This window comes from Alligator mississippiensis, chromosome 9, assembly GCF_030867095.1.
Source record: "Alligator mississippiensis isolate rAllMis1 chromosome 9, rAllMis1, whole genome shotgun sequence".
NCBI lineage: Eukaryota > Metazoa > Chordata > Crocodylia > Alligatoridae > Alligator > Alligator mississippiensis.
The window spans coordinates 61,650,927-61,666,881 of record NC_081832.1 but is presented as its reverse complement, the minus strand read 5'-3'; the positions used below and the strand labels follow the sequence as shown (position 1 = coordinate 61,666,881).

Genomic DNA, 15,955 nt, shown 5'->3' with positions numbered 1-15,955 from the left:
AGCCGGAGAGGGGCACAGGACTCCCAGTCCTCACGGCACCTTCCTCTTCCTCTGCCTGTCCCCGTCCCCGGCTCCCGCGGCGGAGGTGCCAGCCGCGACCCCGGCCCCGGCGCTGCCGCGGGCTCCGCCCGACGGGGCGGGCCGGGGCCGGGCTCGGTGGCGTGGCCCAGCCCCTCCGGGGGCGGCGGCGGCGGCGGCGCGGGGAGCTCGGGGCGCTGGCGGGGCGGCTCAGTGCGGCTCGGGGTGCAGCGCGGGCAGCAGCTCCCAGCGCCGGCGCCGTCCATGGCCGCGCAGCCCCCCGCGCGGAGGGCGTGATGGGCAACACGGTGCACAAGACCCTGCCAGGTAAGGGGGCGCCGCGCCGCGCCGCGCCGGGCGGGGTCTGCTCCGAGCCCACCCCGCGGGCAAGAAGCGGCCGAGGGGAGGGCGGGTCTCGCCCCCGGCGCAGCCCGGGCCCCGAGGCGGGGGCAGAAGGAGCTGCTGTGCGCTGGACAGGTCCCTCCTGTCACCCAGCCGATGCTGACCGGGCTTTTGTTCTCGCTTTCCAAGGGACGCACAGATGCTGAAACTCCTGGCTTTTGTTCAGCAGCCCGAGAGGCGCGCTGACAGCTGCAATGGCCCGTGGAGGGGCAGATGTTTCTGTCTGAGTGGATTGCTTGGCTTTTTTTCCCCTCTCTCTCGCCCCCTCCTTCTCCAGCCTTGCTCCTGTGCGTTGCCAGAATCAGCTTGTTCTTGTATATATAAAAATAAACCAGAGGATCCCACAGAAGCACTGGGAGTGAAGACCATGGACCTTTAGCAGTCAGGGTATCAGTTGATCCTTGCCAGTGTGACAAAAGAGGGCAAACCCATGCCGTGCCTGCAGCTGACATGGAAAGTCCACGGCTTTGAGTGTGTGTGTGTGTGTGTGTGTGCACGTTTCTTTTTTAAGGACTCGGTGTTTAATTGTGGTAGCTACCTCAGCTGTCCATTTGTTTGCACAAGAGGGAAACTGAAAGCGGATCAGAGACATTTGGTATATTGCCTTGGTTTTAAAATGCCTCTTCCACGAGTGCTGCTCCTATACAAAAGAAGCAGATATTCTTTTCTGCCCCTGCAAGTTCATAATTGTGAGTTCTTTCCCCTCCAAGAATTGGTGCATAATGAAAGCAGTTGGTCTGTATAGAATTTAACAGTATTGAATTTCTGAACCCTTAGGAGTCTGTATCTTCAGCTGCTTTTCTTTCTTCCTCCCTTGCAGCGCTCCTACATTTCAGCCTTTGTACATTGGTCACCCCATAAATAAAAAGGGTATTATTAAATAAAAAAGGGTATTATTAAATGTATCTAAAGAAACAGAAGGACCTATTGAACACACGCACGCACACATGCCTCCTTATAATCAAGTCCCGGGTTTGATTATAGAAATAAAGGACTACATTTGCATTTGGATGTACTCTTACAACTTCTTTGCAAAGGGGTGTTTGGGACCTTTGAGACTCATAAAAGAAAGCTTTTAGGGTAGGGATTTGTGGTTAACTGTGAACCTATCATTAGATTTTTAGTTGAGGACTTGGGTGTCTTATCTATCCTCTGTGGATATTATACCTATGTGGGAAATGATGTCTTCCCATCATAAAGAAGATCACAATTAATTTTCTTTAACTGTTGATGAATTAATGAATGCAAGTGTCAAAAGGAGTGTGTGACCTTGGAAGAAAAACCCTTGTTATTGTTAGGCGTGTTCAGATGGAGGGAACATCAACGACCATCCCTTACTGCTGAGAGTGTCCTGATGTTCAGAGAATACTTTGTTATGGATAACTTCACGAAGAAAAAAAGCGTTCACTGCTGGGATGTGCGCCGGGTGCGAATTACAGGGGGGCTGAGTCCCCATAAGTGATGAGAACCCCCCCTCGTAAGATTTGAAAATCATAACCGGGGGGGGGGGTGTCTTGGATTGGATTGCTCCTTCCAATAAATCGGTTTAATTTTTTTTGCACACCCCTCCAGGAGTCAAAGTGTAATTCAAACTCTGGATGTGGGAAGCAGTGGGGAGCCTTTTTACACTGTATAAGAGGAAAGGTTATAACAGCTACTTCTCCCTACTGCTAGAACAGGCTTTACTGAGTAGCCGACATGTGCAAAATCCAATAGCGTGGAGTTAAATCCTTGAAGTCAGTTGTGCACCAGTTGTTTGGTTGGGCAATTCTTGGTGCTAGTTTCTAACCCTCCTTCCCCCTTCCCTGCCCCCCTGGCATGGAGAGACATACATTTCTAAACTGCATAAAATTCTTTGCTTTGTCTTTGTACTTATTAGCCGTCTCTCATCTTGTATCACAGGATTGACTTTTTTTGCAAAACATCAATTTGTTGGAAATATTTTTTTTGTAAAGGGTTTTCTAAACTGTGCAAGGCAAAAGTATGAATGACACTCGAATACTTTTGGCAAATGTACTGAAAGATATTAAAAATACGACGTTTTCCCAAATTCAGCCCGGTTTTTCGTTAGATATTGAAAAAAGCTTAAAAAAAAAAGAAGCAGAAAACATGTTGCTGCATGAAGAGATTTAAATGATAGACGAATCCTTTCCCCTCTTTCAAATGTATATTTTTTTCAAGCGCGGTACTTGATAACACAAATGCTTATTTTTATGAGTGGTCGCAGTGATTTCCTGGGAACTAGTAAGTGTTCACAGGATCAGGGTCATAGTTTTTAGTACAGCAGCCCTTGGTTACCAAGTGGTCATTATGGATGGAAGCAGGTTTTGCCATTTTTTTTACGGCAGTTGTTTGAAAATTGGACCGTCCTTCATGCAGATGGAATTCTTGGGTGAATTCCTATTTATAAATGCCATGACTGGTTAGAATTGTTTAAATCTGACCACTGAATCTCTATCAGTCTTTCGTCTCCTTCATTTCTATGTAAGTCAGAAAAGCACTTCCTTTGCATCCTGACAAAATGAAGAACTCTGTCGTAACTAAGAATGGAAATTTTCTCTCCATCGCAGGATTTAGTAGTTTATTTAAAAGAGTGACGCCTCAATATTCATCTGACCTACATTATGCTTTATTGTAAATGTTACAAATGGTTATAAAGGTTAGATATTATAAAGGTTAGAGATGTTGCTCCCTTTTACTTTAATTCAACATAACAAATAGTTTGAAGGTGAAAAACTGATTTCCATTCTGATCAGATGCAGAGAAAATCCAGAGGGACTTCTACAATTTGCTCCACAGAAAAGCCAAACAACCGAATATTTTTGGATTTACATATAAATCAGTGCAATCTTTATCTCAAATAAAGAGAAGCAAGCTGAAATCTCCTTTTATGTACAAGGCATTCATTTTTATTTATATGTTCATTTGATTGAACTTCACTTGCATATTGCATTCTGAACCAGTAATCCTCTCCAGCCCCACCCATGGCATCAGACATCCACACTCAAGAATAGGAGAGGATTCTGTTGATGGTGAAGACAGTTCCTGTGCAAGTGTGGTGAATTTCTGCTTCCAAACATTTGGATTGTTAAAAAACAATAGGTTAAGGCAGATTAACAATAGGATTCCTAAATGGAGTGGTGCTGAAATGAATAGTAGACTAGGGCTAAAAGGTAGCTTCTGTATTTGGACTAATTAAGGAGTCATTTGAATGAAAAGAACTAAGATGTGTCAGATACTTTTAACTAAGGTTCTGTGGTGGTAGACATCCCTATCTAGATGACAGCTTGATGATGATACAAGAACTAGTATGTCAGCAAAATAAGGTTTCCCTCTTGTTGGTCTGAGCCCCTGAGGGGTCAACTGTACTCCTTGGTGATCTACTCACATTCAGCTTCACGTCCAGTGTATGAGACATGTCAGCCACATGGAGGCCCTGGGGATTTAAATCCTTGTTTTGTATGTCCCTGATGTACAGTTCCTGCCTAGACACTTTAGCGGGCACTTTGCGTGAGTGAAGTATGTAGTATTGGACCCTCTGTTTGAATACAGACCCATTGCCTCCACCTTTCTACTGCATGTTACTCCAAATTATTTGTGACAGGTAGTTACAATACCCAAGAGTGAATACTTTATTATTCAAGCTTGTCAGTTTTCTTCCTCTTTCTGGTTAGAAACTAGGTTGTCACTCTCCTCAATAGGTGGACTTGTTCTGACTTGTAAAGCTGAAGGGGTGGATGTTGCTGGGCAATGATGTGTACCATACTACCGTACAATGTTTTGATGCTGAAGAGATGCTGTGGCTCAGGGGCGGGCAATTAATTTGGGCAGAGGGCCACTTACTGAGTTTTGACAAGCCATTGAGTGCCGCATGACAGGCAGCCCAGGGCAGATTAATATTAATTTTCAAATTTTTTTAGGGGCCCTGCAGGCTGGGTAGAATGGCCTGGCGGGCCGCATCTGGCCCCCAGGCCACATTTTGCCCACCCCTGCAGTGTGGCTGGTGTGGCCCTTGTCTTTTTAAAAGAGATGTTCTTCTCTATCTTAGCTCATTGGCTGCTCCTGTCCCCTCCCTCTGATTGCTTTCACTTCCCCAAACTATGCTATTGTTGCATCTCTGCTTTCACTTCTCCTCATTGTCTTATTTTTATTCTTTTCCTTTGCCCAGATACTTTGCTCTTTCACCTAGCACCTGGTCCTCCTGACCAGCTCTACATTCTTATTCACCAAAACAAATTCTTGTTTCGTCTCCAGTTCTTCATCTCATACTCAAGCTACAGTGTTACTTGTTTCAGTCATTTCAACCTCCCCAGTGTGCTCTTCAGTTTTCTTCCTCCTGCTTTTCCACCTCCTCCCCTGTTACCAACAATAAGTTTTCTCAATTCCACTCTTTCTCTCGCTTCTCTACTTGTTCCTGAGCAGCGTCCTTATCCTAGTTACTGATTTTTCTGGTCCCTTCTTCAGGCATCCACAGCCTGGTCTTTCTAGTTCTCAAAACAAAGTGTGTGCTCAGTTTCCATGTGCTCATCAAAGGGAGTAGGGAGCTGAGGTTAGGTAGCACGGAGCATAGTGGTACCCAAGGAAAGTGGAGAGGTCATCAGAAAGACTTGGAGGGTCCAAAAGAGGGAGTATGGAAGACACCTGATAGGATTTCCTTGGCTTGGAGGAACGCTGGGATGTGCTAGCATCGGTTGGAGCACTGGGGTGCATTGCACTGGGTGCACTAGCTGACTAGTGAATAGCATGTAGAGCGCTTTCGCTGAGAGAAGCAGGGGAAAGTCTAGCTGCCCTGCACCATCCAGAAAATTGCAGTGTTGAAGAACACGGACAGCTGCTACAAGGGAGGCAGGAATGCTGGAGACAGGACCTCAGTCACTGGCCCGAGTAAAACCTAAGAACATACCCGTTGGGTTCCCAGTTGTTGACCTTAGCCCAAATAGGCCCACTGGTATTTGACAAAGAAACCAAACTCCCTTTTAAGGATCCGACTTGGATTTGATTGCAGTGGCGTTTCCACAGCCTGAATCACAACTGCAAAGAATAGCAAGTATGACTAGTATTTGTGTTTGGCAAATGAGAGGAATAACGGGTCTTGTTCTAGAAGAGATAATCTCTTTGATTTCAGTGCTCCTTGCTTGTATATAACACACACACACCCCTTGCTGTGTCCTTCAAGTCCTATTTCTGCTCCTGTCTTCATGCCTTCATGTCTCTGGGATTCCCTGCTTTGATGAGCCATGCCTATATTCACTCCTCTTTCAAGCCCCTTCTTATTTTACTTACACTCTGAAGCTTAAAAACCCATATCCTGATTATCAAAGGGCTTCTCTTATTTAAACTAGAAATCCTCAATCTGCTCTACTGGTTTTAATGTGGTTAGACTTTAATTATGAGAGGCGCTGACGTGAGGTTAATTAGCACCTCAGTGGAATACCTGGAGGGCATGTCTCTGCCATAGTTCTTTGGTGGTATATTGAGTGATAAAGATGGTTTTGGAAGAGAGTACTTTCTTGCTGTAATCTCAAGCAGAGATAGAAATTAATCCTTTTGCCTACTAGTAAAAAATTCCTAGAGTTGAGACCTTAACAAGACTGATGAGTTCTGAGCCTGTTTCAAAACATGGGAAGGCGGAGAGGTCTGACTGGTAAAGGTTGGAGTAACAAGAGTTTATAGCTTGGAAGTGAAAGCTTGTAGGTCAGTGCATGCGTTTTATACCGCTGCCCATCATCATAATATAGAAATGCATGTGATGCATGAAAAATGAATAGGTCTAGCAAAGACTGAACATTTCTGTCTTTCTGGAAAAACCTAAGCCCAGGTTTTTTATTCTATTTATTTTTTTAAAGCGTTTTTTTACTTTTTTTTTTTCTCCCATTTGGTTGGTGGTAATTTATTGGCTGGAAGGGCCAATAAACTCAGTGTTACTTTTATCCCAATGACAGCTTTATTTTTTTTGTCTTTCTTTAATGGAATTGGTTTGGGAGTTTTGTGTGTCCCGAGTTCTCTTAAGGCTTCTGCCACTGGTTTGCTGTGAGCAAGTCAACTTGACCTTGTTTTGTTTCATTCAGTCCACTTTTAAGTTGGGTATAACAGGCTGTTTGACCCCCATGGAAGTTATAAGAGTTACTGTGGTTCATTTCTGCAGACGGTAAGATTTTCTAATGAAAGACGTCATAGAAGTGCAAAGTAAGATAATTTTGTTGCTTGTTTCACAGCTTTTTGCATTTTTACTCTTTATGGAAACCTGTCAAATTCTGCAGGCTTGACTGTGATTCGAGGCTCTGGAACAGCCTGATTCATGTGGTGTGGATTATATGTAAACAGTATCAATCCAAAAATCATTACATCCAACTGCCTTAATGAATTCAATGCTACTGTCAACACCTGTAAGGTTGAACCTCTACAAACAACACTAAAAGCATCCAGCAAGACAGCACCTATCAAAACTGCAGGTGTATTGGGTCACCCTCCTGGCCCCATCATTTTTGTCTGCTTAGAAATACATGCTGTATATTTTTAGAGTATCATTAAGGTAAGAGTGTGCCTTAGTTACCGTCTTCCTGCGACACTTTATAGCACAGGCTCATTCGGTGTACTTCCCTGTCTGTTTTACTATTTCCATTGTAGTGTGCAAATTGTTTTTCTAACTGGTAATAAGATGAATCTGTAACAAACAGCATATTTTCTTCATTTGTGGCTATTGGAAAATTACGGCAGTTCAGAGGGCTGTTCAGTCGTACTATGTGTGTCTCCAGCTGGCCATTGTTGAGGCCCAAAGTCACATACTGAAGTCAGCAATGGTAGGCTGAAGTGTTAAACGAGTGATAATCACTGGGGTGCCACAGCACTGTAATGCATTGAGATCCTTTCAAGGGTGCTATGCAGTACCATGCAGTGTTAATAAGGTTAGGTGCGCAAACATGATTCACAAGATAACCTAGAGATTTCAAATAAGGATCCACAGTGTTACAAACATGCTGACCTGTTGTGGTTTTTCTGAGTTCTTTGCAACAGAAGAATTGTCCTATTGTTTTTCTGTAATGGAAACTAAGAGCTAGAAGAAGTTCCTTGAGTTTACCGAGGGGTGCCTCAAGTCTCAAAAGGTTGAGAACCACTGTGTTAGACAATTATAACTTCCACTGAAGGCTAAAGGAAGCGGTAAATGCCCTACACCTCCAAAACTGGGCCACTTGTGTAGGTGCTTACCTATAAGCACTCGAGGCTGAACATGTGAGCATTAATGTCTGTCTGGTTTGGTAAGGATGATTCATTTGAAGCTTTTGTAATGCTCCCGTTCCCATTTCATTAAAGATTCTCCTGCATATCATTTTCAGTGGCCTTTAATTCAGGATGCATGTAAGCACCTTGTCGTGGGTCAACACCAGTGGCTTAGCACTAAGCTAAGCTGGGTTCTGGTTTACACTTCTGCGCCTGCTGCCTGGCTTGCCTTGAAAGGAAACCTTGTCCTTCTCATCTGTATCAAACTGTTTGCAGCGTGAGTTTGTAGCTAAAATAAGAGCAGACTTTCACAAGGTGGAGTACAGGCGTCACAATGATGGATGCAGTGGGCTCAGAAGAGAAGCAGGAAGCAGGTTATGGCAAAGCTGCTGAAATAGGGCAGGGTGGAGAAGGACAGGTGCTTGTTGTCAGAGCAGGCCGGTGCAGGGTCACTTGCTAGGATGCCTTTGACCACTGCTAGAAGGTAAAAGATTGAGTGAGAGGAGTTGAACCGAGCACGGTGTCCAGCAGTGCAGGGGGAGGGGGGGACAGAGGGATGAGTTGTATTGATAAAGTTAGTCCAGTCTGTCTCACCGCTGGGAGTCTCTGACTTGTATTTTTAGATTGCTGAGTCGCATGCTTTCTGGGCTCCTGTTTATCTGCCCCCCACTCCTGCCCCCAGGTGATTACAGCACATCATTCTTCCCTGGTGCTTCCTGATACCTGCCTCTGTCTCTTCCTGTTCTGAAGCATTTGTGCATGGGTAGATACACAGGAAGCCCCTTTGCCTTCTTTACTGGCCCCCTGTGAGACCCATAGTAAATTTGTATGTCACAGCTCACCAAAGATTCTCCATGCTGGAAGGGCTCGCGTGCTTTCTCATTCACTTTTCCCCCCCCAGTCCTTGTGCCTTTTCTTGTCCGTGTCCCTTGTACTTTTCCTGTGCACCTGGGCAGCTACCACCCAACCTGCTAATGGTACTTGTAATGACGGCCAGATCACTTCTTTTACCAGCTCCTCATATTGTGCCCAACTCCTATGAGCTTTCTGATCATGCCCCAATCATCTAGGCCTCCCTGAATTGATTTATGATTCACCCAAGGATCCATTTTCCAATGGCAAATCGGACAGCAGATACAAGTTTACTTATGAGCACAAGAAAATAGAAGGGTAGTGACCAAACTCTCCCCCCTCCCCCTTTAAAAGGAGCTGGCTAGGTGTCTTCTGCTTCATGTTTTTGTTCCCATCTGTAGATGGGGGATCATTTATATTGCACTCTGCTCCAAGAGGTTTTTGCTGCACGTGGTGGGTTTTTTTGTTGTTTAGCCAGTTCTTCTGCCATCCCCTCCCTCTCCAAATCTGTGCCATTAGGGAACTGTTTCCTGCTTTCTTTGGAGCCTGCTATGGGGCAGTCCCAGAAGACTAGTGCCTCTGCTTGACTGGGAGTGCTGAATCCTCACAGCTCTATGCTTGGTATAGATGGATCAATACTTCTTTACCCTATTGTATTCTCCAGTTTGAGACTGCTCCTTATCACTGCCTGCCAAAAAGTACGCAGACATGGCCTTGCTTTAGATCCCAAAATTATTTGGATCAAGTGTCTGAGAATGAGCTTGTTCAGGGCACTGGTTTTTAAAAATTTACTTCTTGTGCCAGGGGGTGAAGGCCGTATTGGAAAAGAGTATGATCCTCACCTGCTGCTGTTCCCAGCATGGAGGTGTTTGTTATCTTCCTTTCTGCAGACCTGTGTCCCCTGCTGTCTCAATTATCTAGTGTTGGTACTGTAAGTTGCTGAGATCTCAGCTGGTTCAGAAAGCCGTTGTGGGGGGAAAAGTACATTTTTGCCTGCTAATTTGTTTTTCTCCCCATGTCCACAATGACTTCTCACTTGCTTTGTTATATTGGCAGGGTGTTTAGTTTTCTCATTCCTCTGTTCCTTAGAACTAGTGGAGTTGTGTAATTCAGAAAGTCTCCAGCTGAGCAGAATAGATCAGGGGGTTGGTTCCTTTCCTTTTCCTCCAGCAGAAGCTTTGCTTTTCTCCTTTTCTATTGTCAGGGTGAAACCAAATCAATGGGCTACAAATGATAACTTCTTTGCTACTGGATCTACCAGGAACATCCCTTTAAAGAACACGGGGCATTTGAATACAAAAGGAAAATCACATATTTAGGATTTTTTAAAGAGCAATTCAAGATAAAATTAGAAAAAACGCTGCCTGTAGACTCTTCTGCAAGTGTCTAGAAGGGTAGGGAAGTTTCTCTCATTTCCAGTTCTCAGTTCTCTTATTTTATTATGGATAGTTGCCTGAAAACTAAACCTTTATACTTTAGGAATGAATCTGTTTATTTCCTCTCCTACAAAGTTGTATTTTTCTGTGACATCTTAGTTTTGTCTTTGATTCTGTTTGTGATTGATATTGGACAATGAAGGAGTGACTTAAACCTCAGAGCTGATGAAGGAGAGCTCTTTCTTTTGTTGCAAGTGCAAAAACACGGAAAATGCCAATTCATAGAGAAATTCTCTCTATAGGGCTTCTAAACTTCAGAAAGAAAAGTTGCTTGATTTCACTCTCCTCAATAGCTATATTAAAACAGCTCAACCTGCCCAAGAAGCCTGAGATTAATGATGAAATGCCCAATTTTGGTGCAAATGAAGTAGTTTTACCAAGGTGTATCATGTCTCTCTCAGATATAAACAGCACCATGGCAGCAGCTTTTCTCAGCTTGTTGCCTGGTTTGGTTTCGTACAGGGCTCTCTTGCTTTTGACGCACGCAGAGCGCTCGCAGAAGTGATCTCTGCCCTTCTGAAGAGATGTGAAGTTTGAGTGCATGTTTCTTGATGAGGAGATCTGTTGTTTCTTATGGTCTTGGATTTGACAATATTGAGTAGAACATTTTTTTTAACTTATAGAAACGAGCGATGTTCTGTTGCTATGGCTTCCCAAGGCTGGGAACCCACAGAAGAGTCCCTGTGGATTCTCCCAGGTGTGTTTCCCTCGTAGTAGGCGTCGTTGCAACCTCTGTGATTGAACTTCGTCTTGGTCTGGCTGCTTTTTTCATGTTTTATTTAATGCAGAATATAAAATAGTGGTCAGCACACAAAAGGGAAAACTGGGAATAGAAAATGAAGTCATAGTTTGATACTGATCCATCCCAGACTTGTGTTGAGTTGGGTTGTAAGACTGGTGTTTTCCTTTGGGTTTTGGTTACAGAAGGATTAGTCTTATGGCATTGTAATAGTTGGCGACCCAAGTCAGCTCAGTGGCTTGACTATGCAGAAGGCACGGAGAACCCAGTCCCATGAGACTCCCAGGTAGGCGGCCTGTGGAGTGTAGTCCTTCAGGGTGGAACCTAGGGCACTTTTACATGTGCCCGGGGGTGGGGGTGTGGATTGTGCTTTAATTAGAGAGACTCCTAGAGCTACTCTAATTTAAGTGCTGCTGCTTTCTGTGCATCAGTGTCCCCGGGCTTAATGGTGGTGAGTACGCTGATACACGAGACATAGGAGGCTGCTGCAGCACCATAACTGCCATGCTTCAGTAGACTTGATTAATCAAGTATACAGGTGCCCAAAGATAATTGCGGGGCAAGTGGTCCAGAATGCTGGGGACTGGGCAGCAGTGACCAGTCCTGAATCGAGGAGTTCTGAGTTAAGAGACCTATGGAGGCAGCTGGCAGTGTCTGCAGAGCAGCAGTGGCATGTCTTGGAGGGTCTGTAGCGGGGAAGAATGGGTCATTAAGGGGAAGTCTCTTTAGATAATGAAACCTGAGGACATTGAATTTTTTCCTATCCTTTACCAACAGAGATCTGAAAAATGAAAGCTCATGGCCAAGATTGCACAGACTGAGTGGGGAAGGTTGAGTTAACTGAAGCTGCATGGTAGAAATCTCACAAAGATTTAAATACTCCATGCATTTAGCTTGACCTTTTTTGGAAGGAAGATATCCTTTTGAGATTCTGGTACATCTGGGATGCATCTTCATACCTGCATCTGATGTGTAAGCTTTATATACTAGTTAATGTATAATTCACCCAGAGCATAGCAGGGCTCTGTTTGTATTGCCTACACGATCAAAGGAAGGGAATGAGAAAGACAGACATTTACAAGTCAGAATTTCAAACAAATACATCTTGGCTGAAGCTTATAAAAACTAATCCTAACCAACAGAGTCATCTGCATGTCGTAGAGTTACCATATTTCCAGCTCCAAAAAAGAGAACACCTGTCAGGGGAAAGGGCATATGATTGTGGAGGCAGTGATATGCCCGTGCCCTGCCCCTGCCCATTCCGTTGCCTCTCACTTCCAAGCCACAGCCCCCCCCAGTGCCAGTGCCCCTCACTCTCAAGCTGCAGCCCCCCATCCCTGCTGGTGCCCCTCATTCCTAACCCACAACCCTCTGATGCTGCCAGTGCCCTGTACTCCTGACCCACAGTCCCCCACCTCCCCGGTGCCCCCACTCCCAAACCACAGGCCCCCCCAGCCCTGTCAGTGCCCCTCACTCCTGACCTGCAGCCCCCTGCTCCCCACAGCCCTGCAGCATCTTGTGGCCACCCTGCCCCTGTGAGCAAGGGCACTGTCTCCCTGTCCACTACCACTGAAGGGCACCCCTGCCCCCTTCCCCTGCTGGAGAGGCAGGCACCTCCACCCTGCCTCTCCTGCCCTGCTGCAGCCCTTGTGCCCAGACACTTTTTTCCAGTGCCAGCAGGCATGCACCCCCCTCACACACTCATCCCTACTCACACACACACACACACACACACACACACACACACACACACACACACACACGTGTGCAAGCCCCCCCCCAACTCCTCGGACACTCCCCAAGCTCTAGCCCTCCAACCCCCACATAGATTTACCTGCATCCAGCTGCCACTGCTCTTACCACCCTGCCTGGCTGCATGCCAGCCATGTATGTATGCACGTGCACACATGTGGCACCTCCTGCCTCTGATCCCACTCCTCCCAGCCCCAAGCAACTCCTTGCTAGGGCAAGCCAGGAAGTGCCGGGAAAAACACTGATGCTAAGCAGGGCAAAATCCCAGACATTTGATCATATTTTTAAAAACTGCCCAGATGGACTTCAGAGGATCCAAAAAGAGGACCTGTCCGGGTAAACCCGGATGTATGGTAATCCTGTTATAAATACCACGCCCTTAAACAGCAGTCTTTGTCTTGAGTCATTCCCTGGTGTTTGGTATTAATGTAGAATATGATAAGGTTTGAGAAATGTATACAGGGAGCCCCTCTTCCCCCCCAAATATAAATAGTGTGACTCTGGAAGTATTTCTTTCCCATAGCTACTGGAATTAACATGCTGAGCCGGGTAATATTTTTCAAGAGTGCAGGAGTATCCTGAACATTTAGGAGCCTAAATCCTAATAACTTCCAGTGAGACCCAGATTCCTAAATCATTTAGGCACCTTTGGGCATCTTACCCTCTGAATTTAGCTCTTTTTCAGAAAATAAGGAAAATATTTTTTTTCTACGTTTGAAAAGTCTCAAGGATTTTGAGATTCCTGCTTGACGCCTCCTTTGCTTAGACTGTTGACTTTGCCTAGAGGACTGTTCAATCCCAGGCAGAGTGTGTCCCCAGGGTACCCCACTTCCCCAGGGGAGGGGAAAGAAGTCATAGTATTTTCACATGGCATTTGTTTCTGAGAAATTCACACAGTCCAACTGTGTGTTGCATTTAGCCTGGAAGAAGAGACAGCCCAGTTGAGTGCGTGTAGGAGTGGGATTTTCTGCAGCTGGCTGGCATTTCCAAGTTAGATCTTGTTTTTCCAGGACTTCATATATAAGCCCAGTAGCGGTGTAGTACCCAGGGCCTGAGAATAAGCTAAAAATACAGCAGGTTTTCTAGCCTCCTTCCTTCACATGTTAAAATTTTAGCAGAGCCAAAAGGAGCTATTGTTATCTACCTCTGGGACTGTGTATTTTTAGTTTCTCTTACCTTGTGTGTCAGGTGCGAATTCCTGGCTCAATGAGACTTGTTCTCCTTGAGGATTTAGGCACTATCACAAGGAACTTTTCTAAATTGGAGTATTCTTTTATTTTTATTTGTTGTATCCTAGCTAGAGCTGCATATCTTTAAGGGTGTTATGACCAGGTTGACATGCTGTGATAAAAACTCTGGCCAAAATTTTCATGCCAAGCGCATGGCCCCCTTGCATGCATGCTTATGCATATCTTTGACTTCCCGAGCTATAGGTGCTCAATTCTTCTGAAAATCATGCCACTTATTTAGATGTCTAATTCTGTATTTATCAGCCTAATTTAATGCCCTCAGGTTTGAAAATTTGAGCCTCTGACATAAGCTTTCCTTCTGAGATTCTGTGATCAGTGACTAGGGCAGTAGTATGCATTTTTTTTCCAATGTACTGTTATCTTGGAGAACTTGCTTCACCTCTTTGTGTCCCTATTTCTCTTCATTCCCTTTTGTTTTGTCTGTTCAGACTGGAAGTTCTTTCAGGGGGAACCTGTTTCCATGAGTGTTTGCCTGGTGCCCAGAAAAATGGGGTGCTGCTCAAAACACTGTTAGGTTCTTTCACCTCTGGTTTTTACGTTGTGCATTTCCTGTCTGCATTCAGTTTGTGTGGATATAATAAACTCCATGACTAGGGATAGAAACTAGTATAAGAGATCAGAAACTGGTTCTAATCTGTGGGCTCAAACAGAATTGACAGTTTTCACCCAATCTGGCCACATAAAGCAGTTTATAGCCATGACCAAACACAAGTGCACAGCTACAGACAAATTTTAAAATGGCCAATTGGGTGAGAACCTAAACCCTCACTGAATGACGTGTTAGATGAAGATATTTCAGAACAGCGCATCTTCTGTAACTTCTGTCTGCCTACCTGCCAGCCTCAAGCTGTTGTCAGACTGGGAGTGGGGAAAGGGAGTGGAGGGGGTTTGGCAAAGCATTCTCAGTTACAGCAGGAAGCTGCATGTCTTTCTGCACCCTGTAACACAACAGAAGTTCAGTGTACATAAACCACTTTCAAAATGGCCAAAAACAGTTTAAGATAAACCTGGATGAATGTAGCATCAGACTTACTATATTTCATGGTATATAGGTTGAAACGGTGTATAGGTTGACCCCTGGCTTTCCAATCATCTGAAAGGTAGGGATTTTCATAGGCACAGTGTATAAGTCAGAGCTGGGCTTGGTGCTCGGCTGGCACAGCCCCATCCTGCCACTCGCTGGGGATGGGCCTGCTCCAGCCAAGCGCTGAGCCTGGCCCCATCCCCATCTCCTGAGAGTGGTGCCGAGCCTGGTGCTGCTCACAGAGTACAGAGATGGGGATGGGTTCAGCACTTGGCTGGCACAGCCTCATCCCCTGCAAATGACACTGCTGGTGCCACTTGCAGGGGTTGAGGCCACGCCTGCTGAGAGCTAAGCCTGGCTGAGTCGAGTGGCGCTGCCAAATGCTGAGCCCAGTGCTGCTTGCAGGGGATGAGGCTGCGCCAGCCAAGCACCAAGCCCAGTCCTGCCCCCTGTGAGCAGTGCCAGGCTTGGTGTTTGGCAGTGCTGCTTGCAGCAGATAGGTTTGGTGCTCCACTGGCACAGCTCCATCCCCTGTAAACCTGGCACCACTTGCAGGGGATGGGGACGGGGCTGGGCTCAGCTGGGCTCAGTGCTTGGCTGGCACAGCCTCATTTCCTGCAAGTGGTGCCAGCAGTGCTACTCGCAGTGGATGGGGCCACGCCAGCCAAGCGCCAAGCCCAGCCCTGTCCCCAATTTTTTAACGTGGGATGGTGTATAAGACACAAAAATGGGCTTCAAAACTTGATGTATACACCATGAAATATGATAACTGATTTAGGTTAAACTGGTTTATTGAACTTTTGTCTCAGATCCCCTCCAGATTTAAGTTAATGCATAGTCCCCCAGCATTTGAAGATGCTTTGCACCTCCCCTGCAAACCACACTTGCAGGGTGGGCGGGCTAGCCTTGGCCCAAGCTGCCTGCTCCAGTCCAGCAGGGAAGTGTGCTCTAGCACCCCCTGGCTTCTGGCCGGAGCCACTGCAGTCATTTGGCTACATGTCTGAAATCCAAAGTGGATGCCTGTTCACTTGCTTATCAGTTCAAGCTACGCAGTTTAGAGACACCTGCAAAGATTGAATCGATTCAGCTTCAGGCTTTTTGACTGTCTGTACTTAGTCCATAAGGCAAGGCCTATCTTTCTCTTTGTTTGTCTCTAAGCCACCCAGTATGGTGGTGTGATATATTTATCAATAATAATGGGAGACCAAAAACTGAAGAGAGAGGGAGAGAAAGAGGGGACAAACGATGTATGTCAGCATTACAC

The 15,955-nt window shown here is 45.7% G+C and overlaps 1 protein-coding gene across 3 annotated transcripts in view; it reads left to right on the top strand.

Annotated features, from left to right (window-relative positions):
• NEURL1B (neuralized E3 ubiquitin protein ligase 1B) overlaps window positions 1-15,955 on the top strand; it is a 223,028-nt gene that overhangs the window by 164,723 nt on the left and 42,350 nt on the right. Inside the window, exon 1 of one of the 3 annotated variants that reach the window (XM_006270859.4) lies at window positions 215-345. The exons of the other annotated variants lie outside the window; for them this stretch is intronic. Within the exon in view, the coding sequence (XP_006270921.2) occupies window positions 315-345 (31 nt within the window). The 5' untranslated portion in view covers window positions 215-314. Of the gene's footprint in view, window positions 1-214; window positions 346-15,955 lie in introns of those variants that run through there. 3 annotated transcript variants of the gene reach the window in all.